This window comes from Cetorhinus maximus, chromosome 14 (genome assembly GCF_964194155.1).
Source record: "Cetorhinus maximus chromosome 14, sCetMax3.hap1.1, whole genome shotgun sequence".
Taxonomy (NCBI): Eukaryota; Metazoa; Chordata; class Chondrichthyes; order Lamniformes; family Cetorhinidae; genus Cetorhinus; species Cetorhinus maximus.
The window spans coordinates 13,248,441-13,266,204 of NC_135892.1; the positions used below are offsets into that span (position 1 = coordinate 13,248,441).

At 43.6% G+C, this 17,764-nt stretch overlaps 1 protein-coding gene across 1 annotated transcript in view; it reads right to left on the reverse strand.

The window, feature by feature from the left end:
* Positions 1-4,924: 4,924 nt before the first annotated feature.
* LOC144689427 (actin-related protein 2) overlaps positions 4,925-17,764 on the reverse strand; it is a 47,378-nt gene continuing 34,538 nt past the window's right edge. The window contains exons 6-9 of the mRNA XM_078556508.1: positions 12,950-13,099; positions 12,079-12,224; positions 11,678-11,810; positions 4,925-7,080 (exon numbers count right to left, since the gene is read on the reverse strand). Of these exons, the coding sequence (XP_078412634.1) occupies positions 6,910-7,080; positions 11,678-11,810; positions 12,079-12,224; positions 12,950-13,099 (600 nt within the window). The 3' untranslated portion in view covers positions 4,925-6,909. The remainder of the gene's footprint in view (positions 7,081-11,677; positions 11,811-12,078; positions 12,225-12,949; positions 13,100-17,764) is intronic.

Genomic DNA, 17,764 nt, shown 5'->3' on the forward strand with positions numbered 1-17,764 from the left:
TAGCCTCAGGACCCCTTTGGCCTGACAATAAGTCTTGAATCAACCCGCTGCTGGCCACATACTCCAAGACCCAACAGCCAACATCAACAACACACCTCCCCATTCAGGGAGTATCCTCCCTAATGACACCACGTTGGATAATGAAGTCATCGCCTGGCAAAAAGCAAGCTCTGCATTCGGCAGATTCACCCTCAGACTTTGGAAAGGGCATGGAGTTTGCCTCAGAATAAAGGTCAAAATTGTCCAGGCAATGGTTCTTACATTACGACTCTATGGGTGCGAGACTTGGACAACCTACTGGCATCACAAAGAAACTAGAAGCACTCCATCTTCACTGTCTGAGATCCATTTGCAACATCAGGTGGCAGAACAAAATCCCTAACACTGATATTCTTGCAAACTGCTGCATATCGGCATTGGAAGCATGCACATCAGAGCTCAGCTTCAGTGTGTGGGTCGTGCGGTTTGCAGGGTTCCTGCATACTGAAGGCAGTACTCTACAGCCTGCTGAGCACGGGAACCCCGCGCCACAGGGCGTCTCAGGCTTACATATATAAAGACAATACAATGTGAAAGCCAAACCCAGGGCCTGCATGCTGGATCCCCAATATATGGGTTGGGGAGGAGGGGGGGGTGTGTGGGCGGGGAGGAAGGGAACACAACAACCTTGGATTGACTCAAGATAAAAGCAAGATACTGCGGATTCGAAACGCTAACTCTCGTCTTTCTCTCCACAGATGCTGTCAGACCTGCTGAGTTTTTCCAGCAATTTGTTTTTGTTTCAGATTTCCAGGATCCACAGTATTTTGCCTTTATCTTAGTGTTTAATTGATTGCCGCTTCTCTTCCAGGAATGCCCCCCTTGAAGTACTGCTCTTCTCTCCAACAGGATTTCTGCTTGGATAGACCCAAATGGAGAAGTCTCTGTCATCGAGTGATTTCATGACTTGAGGACGACAGAGTCAAGTGCCTTCAGGACAAGAGAATGCAGCAAAGTCAATGTCTCCATCCATCTGTCCGTCCAACACTGACTTCATATGCAGTGTTTACAATCGGTAATGCAAATCAAGACTTCACCTAGCATCACACGAAACAATAACCTAGACTGCAAACTGGTCTTCAAAAAACATGAGAACACATCCAAAACGACAGGAAAATCCATAATCACACAAAACAGGAATCATTCCCAAAGTTTTATATCAGTTTAAATGGGATAAACAAAAAACAATTAACCTATAACACAAGGGTTGTGGTCTCTACATTTCCACCTTCCTTTCCATTCCCACAGTAGAGGTAATGCTACCAAAGCATTAAACAGACAGGGGATAATTTTTTTAAAGTTGTTCTGTTTGAAAGAATTTAAAACTTCTTCTGAAAGTTTTCCTCAACGCCGTTTCAGAAGGCAAAGTCACAAATTAGGATTACAGCCTCCACAGAATGTTTTTGCCATTAAGAGCTACTGAAAGCACCCAAATATATATATATAGGCACAAGAATCAGCATTTTAATTGACATGTTGGGGGACAGGGAGCCACTATAGGGCAGGATACAGGCAAAGTTTTAAATGAGATTGTTTATGGAGCGTGGGAGATGGAGAAAGCTGGGAGAGCATTGGAATAGTTGAATGTGACAAAGGTTTGAATGAGGGTTTTAACAAATTGGCTGAGGCAGGGGTGGAGAAGAGTGATACGAAAGGTATAAGTATGCAGTCCTTGTGTTGAGAAGGCTATGGGGATGGCCCAGAGTAAACTAAGACTTCACTGATCTAGATAAAGAGGCATGGGAGAATGACCCCAAGGGGAAATAAAAAGCAGGCTGGCAATGGTATTGCACAATTGGCTCAAACCCAAAAATCCAATTTCACCTCTAGTTAAGGGCCGCAATATGAAACCTGTGGTAGTGACTCTGCCCTTATTTTAAAGTGCTTTTCCTGTGCTGTGGGAAAATAGTCACTTCAGGTTTGTAATTCTTTTAAATTGCAAGACACCTGTCACAGCTGAGAGAAACAATGCAGTGGGTGCAATGGGGAAAAGTGTCAAATGCATTGCCAGATTAGAAGATGCACACTTTGAATCTGTGCTGTTGCAAAGGGAAGCCTAAACTAGGCTGCTTCATACTGACACCTACAATTCAGATACATTAACTTTGCATGTCAGGGGGAGGGCTGCAGCTGGTACAACCTTGATGTGACAGTGTAAATAAAGCATTACACCATGTAAAAAATATGCTGGTTTTAATCCACAAGGATTAAATAATCTTTCCATAATACAGTACAAAACACAGTACAGCATTGTTACCAAGCCCAAAACAGATGAAAAATAACCATTAGCAGACATTCCTACATTGCCCTGTTCAAGCACGTTCTGAACAATGCTAACACAGGGGAATGAAACGGACTCTTGTACTTACATTTATACTACAAAGCCACATTGGAAAGTTGTATTGAGTATCCAGTCTTCTCTGTCCTGCTGGTTAAACTACCCCATTTATGCAGCACAGTGTTTCTACCCACAGGACATAAAGACTAACAAAGAATAATGACGCTGTGCCAATTGTTCAATGGGTGACTTGATTCTTCTTCAAGGCCTATGTAGGCATGTTTAAAAAAAACTGCACATGCAATGTTGGTGTATACTTTTAATAAAAGTGCACTTGTGCACATAAAGCACACGAACAGCAGTGTAGTCATAAGCAGCTTCCAAGAAAACCATTTTGACATTAGCACTGACCCTGTAATCTCAGGGCAAAGTCCCTTGACGTATGCTGATCGAGGAAATGAAAGACATGCAAGTCAATGTCATATTTCGCAAAGTTATCCAAAGATAGGCTTCATTTCCTCCAGACTTCTGAAGATCATGGGTCTTCACAGTAGTAAACTGCTACCAGAGTTACTTCAGTAAATTTAGTAGCAAGTTACATATTGGTTCAAAACTGCCTGTACTGAAATACTTGCCAGCTTTCAAGCAGTGGGTGAAGATTTACTTATCACACTAACATACAGGGACACTAACTTAAAATTAAAAGTAACTTAAAACAATTTTTGGGGAATGAAAAGCCATGGGCTTAGATATACTTCTGTGACAGGCAGAAGGCCTTAAAATACATTCCAAAGTGGATCACAGGGGAATGGCAGAGGCAGACTTTCATTCACATAGCGCATTTCACAACCACAGGGTGTCTCAAAGTAAGTTACAACCAAACAAGTGCTTCTGAAGCGTAGCCATTGCTGTAACGTAGGAAACAAGGCCAGCAGTTTGCACACTGCAAGCCCCCCACAAACAGTAATATGATAATGACCAGATATTTTTGTGATGTTGATTAAGGCATAAATATTGGCCAGGACACTGGGGAGAACTCCCATTCTCTTCAAAATAAAATACCTTGGAATCTTTAAGGAGCAGAGAGAGCCTGGGGTTAACATCTCAACCAAATGACAGCACACCTCCAAACAATGCAGCACTCCCTCTGTACTACACCGAAGTGTCGGCTTACGCTTTGTGCTCAAGTCTCTGGAGTGGAAGCCGCCAAATCAGAGGTGAGGCCTGTGCTGATTGAGCCACAGCTGACATGTACAAAAACCAGGGCGGTAGTAGTTTTGGGCGGAGTCAAGGGAGTAGTACTCTGCATCTGGTGCTCGAACTTCGAGGGGGCATCCAAATTAGAAATGTTCCGTTTGCTGCACTGACATTTCTCAATGAGCACAACAAATTGCTAAAAAAAAAATTAAAATGCAACTGCAAAAATATTTGACTTTGTACTTGAAAATGTACCATTTTCCTTCCTAAAACTAATTCTAGCTTCTTCAATTTCTGTTTCGTTCCCTAAAAATAAATAAGAATCAAGAACTGGTGACACACTAGTTAAAAAGTTATTCGAGACGAAGGAGTGCGGTGGCTGTGAGGCACTCCTCCCGTCGGTGAGCATTCCTATTTAGTACAGCGAAGACACTCTGTGAATACCCAGGGAGGGGTCCAGCTCTCTACACCTACTTTGCAGCATGGGGGGGGGTGGGGGCAGCAATCTTAAACTCATAGCATAATCATAGCTTCATATTTTCACAGGTATCGGATCTAGTTCTTTAAACATCACATTATTTACACTGAGTGCAGCCAACTGCACGCCCATCATCAGATGTTATGTTAAAAGACGTTGAATGTTTCAGTGCGACTGGGAGTCAGAAAGTCAAGCTTGCCAATAATTCCTTTTTTCCCCCCACTGAAATTTCATTTTTAATTCTTGAAAAATCCATTAGCCTCTCAACTAACCTGGGCTGTGCAAATATGCCCAAATCTTCCATGCTCTACAAATCTTTAAGCAACGGCATTATGGGACATGTGTAGGGATGAGGTTAACGACGGTGAAACATCCAGGGCCAGACACCCGGTTTGCAGGTTTCACTGGCCAAACAAAAGCCCATTAAAATTGCTACTACTGAATTGTCAACGAGTGATTCATGATAATGGTGCAGTGCGAAGTTGTAAGTGGCGAAGAAATCTATCCTGGTGTCAGCCTCCCATTGACCTCACTTCTGGTGTCAAGACTCATCACTGGGAGACAGGCAGTGATTGCAGCCACCGTGAGCTTCACAGAGCCAACAGCCCTAAGAAATTGAGGCCAATCAAATCACAGAGAGATTGAACCAGTTACCATACTGTTCATTGAATCCACCTAGCATGAAAAAATCCCAATTCAAAAAATTGCTGAGCTTACACAGAAGATAGCAAATCCAACCTTGCTGAAGATCCTACTTTTATGGGTAATAGTACTGTTGCGAATAATCATAAAGACTTGTCCACAGGCAGTTTTCTAATTTGACTCTGTGACAGTGAGCATGCATCTTCTGAATCTTTTCAGTGCCCCTGAAGTTAAATGTGAAATTACCCAGGTGCTCTAAGCAGCCTCATGTACAAAAGATAGCTGATTAATTTTGTGTGGCCAACTTTGCACTAGTTTAATAGCAACCGTTTACACAAGTTGTTTGCTCAACTTTTGGTTCCGAAAGTTGCACAATACATTTTTAAGAAACAGAGCAACCATTAAAAACTGAAGTTCATACAATACTCTCACCAGTTTACTCATTCTGAAACACAGTGCTGGTTCAAGCAAGGAGGATAATGAGGGTAACCCATAATTAAACTTTATTAAAGATCCAAGATAATTGAAGAATGTTATGCAGGTATGTTCCTTGTTAATTCAGCTATTTAGAGCTGCCAGGTCAGATAACATCTCTTTAAAATAAGTTGAAGGGGACTCTGAATGGCTTCGCATTTTCTTACAGACCTTCCAAATAGCTTGTGTGCCACTCATTCAGCTTTTCTAAAAAAGATCACACACCCTCTTCATATTAGATTTGTATGTTACAGGCAGGCACACCAAGCCTTTCAACATATTTGATAGGGACCCAAGGCTGCAAGTTTTATAATCGAAATTTGGCAGATAACAGTTGAGAAGTTTGGCACCAACGTTTACACTGTTTGGTTCTATAGGAATTGCAGTATGAAGGATCTCTTCCCTCCCACCACCACCCCAACACAATAAGGTCATTAGGAGATGGAATGCATTTTACAGGTAACTACTGAAGCCAAGTCGATTGCATTTAAGAAACAGTTGGATAAACTAGAAGAAAAACAAATATTAAAAGTTACAGGTAAAGTGCAGTGGATAGTTCAGATCAGCAGATTAGTACCAGCAGAAGCATGACGGGCTGAGTGGGCTCCATCTGCACACAGTTCCCAATTCTATGACTGTCTGAAACATTACATGCCCCATCTCACCCTACACAATGACACCAATCTAAACAATGTATGCACAATTATCTACAAATCACTTTGCTTTATTTTGATTTATGCAGTTGATATGAAAAAGAGATCCAGTTCTGACGACTCTTCTGGCACTGGGCAACCGTATACGCTGCATTTTAAAAAATTTCTCTTTAATATTTAATGAGTTCCAACATGAAGCGCTTCAGACACAATTGAGCGCTGATCAACTTAAATATCAGCTCTATCAATTTATATGTTCTAGCTTTTCATATTTTATATATATTTATATAATATAGGTTTAATTTTAGTTTAACATAGCTACAAACTTTAAACCTAACACAAGGGAACCCAGTCCCTTTTGGCTGAACAAGTTTTCTTTTTGCTGCAGCTTTGCGCCAAATGAAGAGTATTTTGTTCGTCCATTGCCACATTCCTTATTGTATCGTATCAGAAATGTGCATCACTGCATACCACGGTTTCAAAGAGAAAGCAACATACATAGTTAAATCAGGCTAGCTGGCTTTTACCATTGAAACATCCCACAACAGAAAAATCTTGGAACCGAATTTAATAATCGACTACCACTGCGCATCCCTGGACACTACAATGAAGACTTGTTAAGAAAACAAAAATGACACTAACAATATACTCTGGCCCCACTTCCTGAAGGTGAACCTACGTTAAAAATCATTAAGTCAATAGTGCCAACCACTGCAGTATAGTGGCAACGAAAGCTGCTTTTTTCTTTAAATGAATGCAGTAGCTCCTCTTAGCCAGAGCATCAAACCACCTGGTGTTCTGCAGACAGAGTTAGCAGTCCAATGCTATGGATGCAAGTAAAGCCTACAGGAGCCCTCCATGTGCCTACAGAGCGGTCACAATGCAGCAGACAGGCCCTTCTCAATCCCATCCCAAACCCCACATGGCCTTTTTTTGTTTGTAAGGAAATAGTCAAGTTAAATGCTTTTAAATTTAGGCAAGTTGACAAACATTAAACAAAGCTCTCCCAGGAAACCAGCAGTACCAGTGAACAAAAGCTGACCCCCAGGATTCAAAGGGCAGAAGCCTATTCATGTCAGATAGTCAAACGATTTTAAAGATGAGCAAGAAAAAAAAGCAGCAAGAACCGTTGGAACAAATGTGTTAGTTTATCGAACATTCACTCCAAGTTTCTCTAACACACGCACGCCCTTCTCCTGATATTCCTGACGGGTCATCCAGAAGCTATCCTTGTCCTTCATGATGTCTGCTAGGACAGCTCCACCCAAAAACACCATGTGCTTGCGCCGAGGTGGATCTTCAATGCGAATCTTGAATTTCTATATGGAAGCAAACATTCAGCAAAAGTCAAAAACTACCAAACTATACTTTTTTTAAACAAGGTTTAATTTCTCCCTCCACACGAACAAAAATAAAAAAATCCTGCTCACTTACTTGAACTATCCCTTTATATACAACTGGGTAACAGATTCCAATGTTCATTTCCTCCTTTAGTAAAAGTTGTGGTGATTATTTTGGTGTCTAATGGGACTTTATTACTGTATTGCCACATTTTACTAGGACATTTGTTAATTGCATCACTAATTCAGGTTATGCTCCACTAGAACATTCTAACAGGCATCTATTCACGTCTCATTTTTATGTAATGGCAAAGATAGATTACAAAGCAGCTTCTGAAGGACTCCATAAGCTGAGTAAATCTTCCATCTCAACCATATTTCTCAGGAGGAGCTCACAAAGTGCTGAATCAGCCGGGATTCCCACTGGTACTGCATGTAGAGACATCAGATAGGGACACAATCAGGATCAGTTGAGTCCAGCAGCTTGCAAACACTCTCAGTCATGGGTCACCTGTAAATAGTATTCTCTTTGGCCAAGTAGCAACCATAGTCCACGGAACTGTATCACAAGACAACTTAGGGAATGCAGTGATTGAAGGAAATTGATTTAAAAACTATTCCGGAAAGTATTTCATAGTCCCAAAAGATTTTTCCACCTTTGTTGATTGCTCTTTGATAACATTATTTCCTCAATCTCCCTTTTCCTTTATGTCTCTCGCCCTCCCCACCATTGGTTCTCTGGATTCTTTACCATTCAAGGCCGCGTGTGCCTTGGCCTAACGGCATCTAAATGACAGCACCTCAGACTATTCAGCACTTCTTCAGTATTGCAAAGCTGAGATAAACTAACAACCTTCTGACTCCCAGGCAGACATGACCCAGTAATACACAAGTGTAGCTTGCTGCTGGGTGGGTAGCTGCATGATTTATTTTTAAAAAATGAGATCCTCATGGCAAGAATCAAGAGCCGCAGGAAGTGATTGTTTTAATTATCCGTTTATTCTTGGCCGCCACTGGCAAGGGTGGCATATAACACCCATGCCATGCTGCCCTCAACTAAGAGCCGTGCTAGGCCACTTCAGAGGGAAGTTGTCGGTGTGGGACTGGAGTCACAAATAAGCGCAGGCCAGATAACTATGACAAATTTCCTTCTTTACAAGGCCAGGGATTCAGTTGTGTTTTTACAAGAAACCGATTAGCTCACGTTGACTTTTTATTTACTCCAAACAGGTTTTAATTTCCAGATTAAAAAAAAACTGAACACAAAGTCTTAATCTTCAATTTGAACTCAAGTTCTGAGGATTATGAGGTCAGTAATATGGCCACTCCCCTCTCACGCCCTGTGCAGGACAGAGGTTACCCAGCTATCGAGATGATTTGTTTGGGACTACATGATCCACACGCTGTTCAAATGGTGAGCAATCAAATTCAGCCACACTATGCTTCAAAACATCAGCAGGCAATTTACAACTGGCAGCATTAGACACCAAACATGAAAAAGAGAAGCAAGATTGAGGGGAATAAGTGAAAGCAGGAACAGAGATGGGGTTTGAGGAGCCATTCGAAATGAGGAGATAAATGGCTGCACAGAGATTTAGGAACTGAGCACCAGACGAGGCATATGAAAGTTAAGCCTCTACCATTGGAGAGGAGGGAGAGAGGGAGGATGGGGGAGGCACACTACTACTACAACCATCACTTACATTTATATAGCACTTTTAATATGCCGCCAAAGTACATCATGGGAATGCCCTTGAACAACATTTGATACTGAGCCAGATGAAGATTAGGGAAAGTCACCAAAAGCTCGGTCCAAGTCAGTTTTAGACAGCGCCTTACAAAGGGAGAGAGAGGCAGAGAGGTCTGACGGAGGGAAGCTGAGGGCTACATTAAAATCAGGGTAGCCACAGGAGGCCAGCAGGTGGTGTACAGAGATACGAGGGTTGTGGGGTCGGAGGACATTGCACACAGAGGGGAACAAGGCCGTGGAGAGATTTGGAAACAAAATTTGAGTTATCGCTGGGCTGGAAATCAATGTAGGTCAGCAATCACACAGGCGATGGATGAATGACACCTGGTGCAAGTTAGGACACAGGCAGCAGCGTTTTAGATAAGCTCAATCTACAGCCGGAAGTGCCGAGTGGATGATCCATCTCGGCCTCCTCCGGAGGTCCCCAGCATCACAGATGCCAGTCTTCAGCCAATTCGATTCACTCCACGTGATATCAAGAAATGGTTGAAGGCACTGGATACTGCAAAGGCTATGGGCTCTGACAATATTCCGGCAATAGTGAAGGTTTGTGCTCCAGAACTTGCCGCACCCCTAGCCAAGCTGTTCCAGTACAGCTACAACACTGGCATCTACTTAGCTATGTGGAAAATTGCCCAGATATGTCCTGTACACAAAAAACAGGACAAATCCAACCCAGCCAATTACCGCCCCAGTCTACTCTCGATCATCAGCAAAGCAATGGGAGGGGTCATCAACAGTGCTATCAAGCAGCACTTGCTTAGCAATAACTTGCTCGCTGATGCCCAGTTTAGGTTCCGCTAGGGCCACTCAGCTCCTGACCTCATTACAGCCTTGGTTCAAACATGGGCAAAAGAGCTGAACTCCCGAGGTGAGGTGAAAGTGACTAACCTTGATATCAAGGCCGCATTTGACTGAGTGTGGCATCAAGGAGCCCTAGCAAAACTGGAGTCAATAGGAATCGGGGGGAAACTCTCCGCTGGTTGGAGTCATACCTAGCACAAAGGAAGATGGTTGTGGTTGTTGGAGGTCAATCATCTCAGCTCCAGGATTCATTACAGGAGTTCCTCAGGGTAGTGTCCTAGCCCAACCATCTTCAGCTGCTTCATCAATGACCTTCCTTCCAGAAGGTCAGAAGTGGGGATGCTCACTGACGATTGCACAATATTCAGCACCATTTGCAACTCCTCAGATACTGAAGCAGTCTGTGCCCATATACATCAAGACCTGGACAATATCCAGGCTTAGGCTGACAAGTGGCAAGTAACATTCGTGCCACACAAGTATCAGGCAAAGACCATCCCCAACAAGAGAAAATCCAACCATCGCTCCATGATGTTCAATGGCATTACCATCACTGAATCCCCCACAATCAACATCCTGGGGGTTACCACTGACCAGAAACTGAACTAGCCACATAAATACTGTGGCTACAAGAGGTCAGGGGCTAGGGATTATGAAACGAGTAACTCACCTCCTGGCTCCCCAAAGCCTGTCCACCATCTACAAGACACAAGTCAGGAGTGCGATGGAATACTCCCCATTTGCCTGAATGAGTGCAGCTCCCACAACACTCAAGAAGCTTGACACCATCCTGGACAAAGCAGCCCGCTCGATTGGCACCCCATTCACAAACATTCATTCCCTCCACCGCCGATGCACAGTGGCAGCAGTGTGTACCATCTACAATATGTACTGCAGGAATTCACCAAGGATCCTTCGACAGCACCTTCCAAACCCACGGCCACTACCATCTAGAAGGGCAAGGGCAGCAGGCACATGGGAACAGCACCACCTGGAAGTTCCCCTCCAAGTCACTCACCATCCTGACTTGGAAATATATCGCCGTTCCTTCACTGTCACTGGGTCAAAATCTGGGAACACTCTTCCTAACCACACCGTGGTTGTGCCTACACCACATAAACTGCAGCGGTTCAAGGCGGCAGCTCACCACCACTTTCTCAAGAGACAATTAGGGATGGGCAATAAATGCGGGCCCAGCCAGCGAAGCCCACATCCCGTGAATGAGTAGTAAAAACAAGTTTATGGAGGATAGAATATGGGAGGCCAGAAGTGCATTGGAATGATCAAGTCTAGCGGTAATAAACTCACGAATTAGAGTTTCACAACAGATGAGCTGAGACAGGATGGAGACAGCCGATGTTACGGAGGTGGAAGCAGATGCTCCGAGCGATGGCGTGTATGTGGTTAGAAGCTCACCTCAGATTCTAATATGACACCAAGGTGGCAAAGAGTCCGGTTCAGTCTCGGACAGTTGCCAAGGAGAGAGATGGAGTTTGCATTGAGAGATGGAATTTGTGACAGCAACCAAAGGCAGTGATTTTGGTCTTCCCAATATTTAGTTACAGGAAAGTTTTGCTTACCCAACACTAGATGTCAGAAAAGCAGTCTGATTATTTAGTGACAATGGAGGGATCAGGAGAGGTGGGGGTGAGGGAGAGCTGGATGCTGTCAGTGTACATGTGAAAATTAACACTGATTTTGGATAATGGCAGTGAAGCACAGTAACTAGAGGAGAAACAGGAGGGGCCACCCTTGGAGGACAGAGGTAACGGTGGAGAAACAGGATGAGAAGCCAGTGCAGGTGACTCTCTAGTACATAAAAATGGATTTGAAAGGAAGGATGAGAATTTTTAAAGCAAGACTGGAACCAGGAGGGGAGAACACGGCTGCAGCATTAGATACCAAGTTTTTCTGGATCTTGGACTAAATTAAATTGTACTGCATCACTCCACTAAACCAGGTTCCTACCAGAGTCATGAGTGGAGAAATTTGGAGAACCATTTATTACAAAGTTTGACTTACAGAAAGTTTCTCGACATCTCCTTTAAGTACACGCTCAAGGTACAGCTGTTTGAGCTCACGTTCCAGGCGTGAAGGTAAACCAGGATACATGGTGGAACCACCAGAGAGGACAATGTGCTTGTAGAATTCCGATCTGGGAGGGAAAAATTGCAGGCAGCAATGAATCACTCGGGTAACAATTGGAAAAATACTCACTGCTTTGAAGTTGTATTTGACTATCACTCGGTACAAATTCACAAGCTAAAATTCATTAGGGAACCTTGAGAAAAGAAAACCGATTGGAGCAGATGCAATGTCTAAAAGCACAGGGAAACTTAAGTCACTAGTGAGAGCAGTTGCACAGAGCCATGTAATTAGTGATATACCACAGTTATAAAAACCAATGTACATAGCCTACATACCTGGTATCAATGTCAGCTGCCTGGATAGTATTGAAAAGTAACTCAGCCACACCAACACCTTCAACGTTGATGAGATGAGGCTGAAACAAGGCTTCAGCAGCTTCAAACCGCTCTCCTCCAACTTTAATAACTCGGCCATCTGGAAGCTGAAATACTTGTGCTTTGAGAATTTAAACCCAGTAAATGTAGCCCGTACAAATCTACAAATATAAACTGACTACTCCCCAAAAGGAATACGTCACATTGCAAGCAACTCTGACAGAGGGCTGTTTTCAGCACTGAGATGAGTAACAGGTTTTCACTGTTTGGATGTTTTTAGAACATACATTTGGAAGGCGGAAGTGAGTACCCAGTGAATCCAACTGGGAACTGAATGAAGGGGCATTAAGGCAGGACAAGATCCAGCTCAGTGACAATGCACCACCCTCAGCGCTGTGGGTGAATGACCTATTGTTCAACCTACAGCTGAGATATAGAATAGGCACTTAAACGGGGGACTATAGATCAATGTCCCAGGGAGGGTACGAGGCAGAGGGGAGGAGGCAGGGTGGGGAGGCAGAGGGGAGGAGGGAGAGGACACAGAGGGGAGGGAGGGGGGGGGGGGGGGGGGGGAGAAGAGAGAATCTTTAGAGCCAGGATAAGGATCTTTTGGGGGTTGTAAAATGGGGGACACAGTGGAAAGATCATTGAGAAATAATCTCAGGAGGGATTGCAGTTATTTAGTAGGTTTAGTAATTATCTTTATTTTCTGCTCACTGCTGAACAAATTCACAACACTTTTAAACTTTAGGAATTCAACAGTTAAAGATTCCAAGACAACTACACTCTGTAAAACAAAGAAATCATTCATTTAGACTCTAGGAATACACACCGTATAGGACTCCACTAATACAGTTGTTTCCAATGCCAGCTTCTGCTCCTGTTCAATGTTGTATCCCACATAACACAGCTTCTCCTTCATCATGCGAACGGTTTCAAAATCAGCCGAGTGGTTGAAGGCGTAACCTCGCAGGAGGAGTAACTGCAACGTGAAAAATGGTTCAATACCAGGTAACAGAGTCACTCAACAGCAAGAGACACAGGCTGGCCTTTCAAAGCCTGGCAGCATAAGTCACACCAGGGCTTGATACCCAAGGTGAAGTGTTTGCAAAGAAATTCTCAGCAATTACATCACCTTGTGCTCTCTGTACTTTTAGAATTCTGGGAATGCTCAAGAACACAATACTTCTCCATTGCAAAGACCAGATAAGCAAAAGAATTTTGCTTCCATTAAGTTTCTAAATTCACTAACATTGAGGGATTTACAGTGCAAGTTGTTAATGATTTAAGCATGACTCAAGTAGGTAGTAATAACTGAAATTTTCCCACTGTAAGCACCTCCCTAACCTTACAGTTCAGCAATTCACATCACAACTGCAGCATTTCATAGCCAATTCATTACTTTTGGATAATTGTTTAGTTGACAAATGCAGCAACTTACTCATAGTAAAGGTATCTGAGGAGCAAGGAAATCAGCAGATAGCGTTCCGGCTCATGTTGACTGAGGGGCCGATACTGGCTAGGATACTGAGAACAGACCTTATCCCTCTTCCCAAAGTCACCAAGAAATAGCTTAACACCCCAGCTTGAAAAATGATAATGTGACAATGCAGAGCCCCTCAGCACTGCAGAGGTCTCAGCCCCTCTCTCGATTACATGCTAAGGCATGACATGGGCTTGAAGTCACAACCTTGGATTAAAGAATGCAACAACTATTCAACTTGGACTTTCAGAAGGCTTTCGACAAAGTCCCACATAAGAGATTAGCGTGTAAAATTAAAGAGCATGTGATTGGGGGTAGTGTATTGAGATGGACAGAAAACTGGTTGGCAGACAAGAAACAAAGAGTAGGAATAGACGGGTCTTTGTCCGAATGGCAGGCAGTGACTAGTGGGGTACCGCAGGGATCGGTGCTGGGACCCCAGTCATTCACAATATATATTAATGATTTAGATGAGGGAATTAAATGTAATATCTCAAAATTTGCAGATGACACAAAGCTGGGTGGGAGGGTGAGCTGTGAGGATGCAGAGATGCTTCAGTGTGATTTGGACAAGCTGAGTGAGTGGGCAAGTGCATGGCAGATGCGGTATAATGTGGATAAATGTGAGGTTATCCATTTTGGTAGCAAAAACAGGAAGGCAGATTATCTGAATGGCTATAAATTGAGAGAGAGGAATGTGCACCGAGACCTGGGTGTCCTTGTGCACCAGTCGCTGAAGGTAAGCATGCAGGTGCAGCAGGCGGTAAAGAAGGCAAATGGTATGTTGCCTTCATAGCGAGAGGATTCGAGTACAGGAGCAGGGATGTCTTGCTGCAATTATACAGGGCCTTGGTGAGACCACACCTGGAATATTGTGTGCAGTTTTGGTCTCCTTATCTGAGGAAGGATGTACTTGCTATAGAGGGAGTGCAGCGAAGGTTTACCCGACTGATTCCTGAGATGGTGGGACTGACATTTGAGGAGAGATGGAGTCAATTAGGATTATATTCACTGGAGTTCAGAAGAATGATGGGGGGGGGGGGGGGGGGATCTCATAGAAACCTATAAAATTCTAACAGGACTAGACAGGGTAGATGCAGGAAGGATGTTTCCAATGGTGGGGGAGTCCAGAACCAGGGGTCACAGTCTGAGGATATGGGGTAGGCCATTTAGGACTGAGGTGAGGAGAAATTTCTTCACCCAGAGAGTGGTGAGCCTGTGGAATTCGTTACCACAGAAAGTAGTTGAGACCAAAATATTGTATGTTTTCGAGGAGGAGTTAGATATAGCTCTTGGGGCGAAAGGGATCGAAGGATATGGGGAGAAAGCGGGAGCAGGCTATTGAGTTGGATGATCAGCCATGATCATAATGAATGGCGGAGCAGGCTCGAAGGGCCGAATGGCCTACTCCTGCTCCTGTTTTCTATGTCTCTATGGAAGTAACCCATGAAAGCTAGCTGGGGCAATTTAGCATAAGTGGCTCAACAGAGTCAGATTTTAAAGACTTCAACTTGAAATAGGAACCCTCCACCCAAGCTTATCTTTTTTTTTTAAAAAAAAGCCTGCAGACTCGATAACAATGTTTGTGAAATTCCTTTTTCCTGGGACACTGAACACACCTTTGTCTGTCTGACTGAACGCACCCTCCCTCCCTCCGCCTCTCCATTTCACAGCACTGTCCAGTCAGCGTGTTTGGCCCCAGGGTCTTCCTGCAGTGCTGAGCCCGGTAAGTGTCTGCTGTGCCACTGCAGCTACTGGTTGAACCTGGTCTGTATTTCCAAATGAGAAAAGGCCGCAGAAGGCAGAATGGTGAATTGAAAAGCAGTGTAGCCACCTCTCACTGCCCTTGGAGTTACTCTATAGACAATTCCCCATAGTTAAAAAGCAGCCCGCCATGGATTAAACATGTGTACACATCAATAATGCAGTTGAATCATCGTTTTTTTTTAGGCATTTATTTATTTTGAGAATGTTCAAGTTAAACTAGTGACATAAGAGATTGGCAACAATAGGTGTTTAAGGAAATATGGTTTTAAAAAAAAAAAGAGAAAGGAATTGTTTTAAGGACAAAGGGCAAGTCGTCTGTCAATAATCCAAATCAAACACACCCTGATCAGCAAGTATTATAGTGTCATTTCAGACAGCACAGCTATGTGCTGACAGGCTATTTCAATTCAATTCAGAGAATCTATTTCAAGTCAATTAATCACACTGTTGCCAGGCCTCCAGCATCATTACTCATAACTGGCAGCAATGTGACAAAATACGGAGTGACGTCACGATGGCTGAAGTCAGTGACCCCATAATTTTCTCTTCCTTCTGCCCGGCTGCGGTCGGTTACGCCGGAGGTCCATCACTACAATGACTAGTCATTTCTGCAATTCCACTTATTGTCACCAGATGGCACTACAGCACCACCTGGTGGTGGAATCTCAAACTACAACAGAAGAGAGATACATTTGGAGAAACAGAAAGAGAGAACCACTGCACAAGGTTCAAAGCAAAGACAAAACAGGCATTAAAGAAAAAAAAACTATTATAACTGGACTCCAAGAGCCAACATGGAGACAAGACCCAATAGAGGGCCAACATCCTCCGTCCCATGGGCTCCTGAAAAACACAACTGGAAAATGGGCCCAGGCAAACTAACCTGAGCGCATATCCCGAATGTTGTGGCTTGGAGTTTAGAGGCACTGCAAGGGGAGAGGAGGGGCGAGAGCTGGGTCAGGAAGAGAAAACCCATCAGGAGGGAGAAATTAGAGTATGCAGGAATACTAGCCAGAAATATAACAGTAAGACTTTCTATAAGCATTTAAAAAGGAACAGAGTAACTAAAGTGAGGGTTGGTCTGAGAGAGAGAGAGAGAGAATGGGAATTAATAAAGGGAAATAACGAAATGGAGGATCCACTGAACAGACAGTGTGTCTGTTTTCACTGGGGAAGACAAATAACATCCCAGAAATAATTGTAAATCAAGAGGTGAAAGGGGCGGAGGAACTGAAAGCAATTCCACTCACCAGGGAAAGGGTGCTCAGTATTAGAACTGAAGGCTGACCTGTCCCCTGGGCCTGCATCCTAGGGTCTTACAGTGGCTGCAGAGATAGCGGCTGTAATCTTCCAAAATTCCATCGATTCTGGAAAAGTCCCAGCTGATTGGAAAATACTGAATCTAACACCTTTATTCAAGAAAGGAAGGAGACTGGAGGCAGAAAGCTACAGGCCCATTAGCTTAACATCTGTCACAGGAAAAATGCGGGAATCTGTTAGTAACTCTTTCGAGTACAATCACAGTTCTTGGTTTTCCAGGAGTGAGACATGAACCCACAACCCTCTGATTCAAAGGCGAGGGTGCTATGAACTGAGCCACAGCTAACACCTCTGGAATCTGTTAGTAAGGAGGTTATAGCAGGGCACTTAGAAAATCATAAATTCAGGCAGAGTCAACATGATTCTGTGAAAGAGAAATAGTGTTTCACTAATTTATTAGAGTTTTTTGAGGGAGAAAGAAGCAACATGGATAAAGGGGAACCTGGAGACATGGTATGCTTGAGTTTCCCAAAGACATTAGATAAGCTGCCACATCAAAGGTTACTACAGAAAATAAATGCTCATGGGGTAGAGTAACATATTAGGATGGATAAAGCACTAGTTAGCTAACAGGAAGCAGAAAGTAAGGATAAATGGGTAATTTTCAGGTTGGCAAGCTGTAATTGGGAGTACCACAGAGATCAGTGCTGGGTCTCAACTCTACAATCTGACGGATGGAGGGGCTGAATGATTAGTTGCTAAATTTGATGAGACAAAGACAGGTGGGAGAGTAAGTTGTGAAAAGGACCTAAGGAGTGTGCAAGGGATATAGAGGTTAAGTGAGTGGGCAAAAAATTGGCAGATGGAGTATAATGTGGGAAACTGAACCTGTCCACTTTGGCAGGAAGAGTAGAAAAGTAAATTATTTAAATGGAGAAAGGGTGCGCTCTGTGGTAGAGGGATCTGGGTGTCCTGGTACATGAATCACACACAATGCAGGTACGACACGTGATTAGGAAGGCAAATGGAATTTTATTTATTGCAAGGAGAATCAAGTATCAAAGTAGGGATGTTTTGCCACAGTTGTACAAGGCCTTGGTGAGACCACATCCGGAGCACTGTGTAGTTTTGGACTCC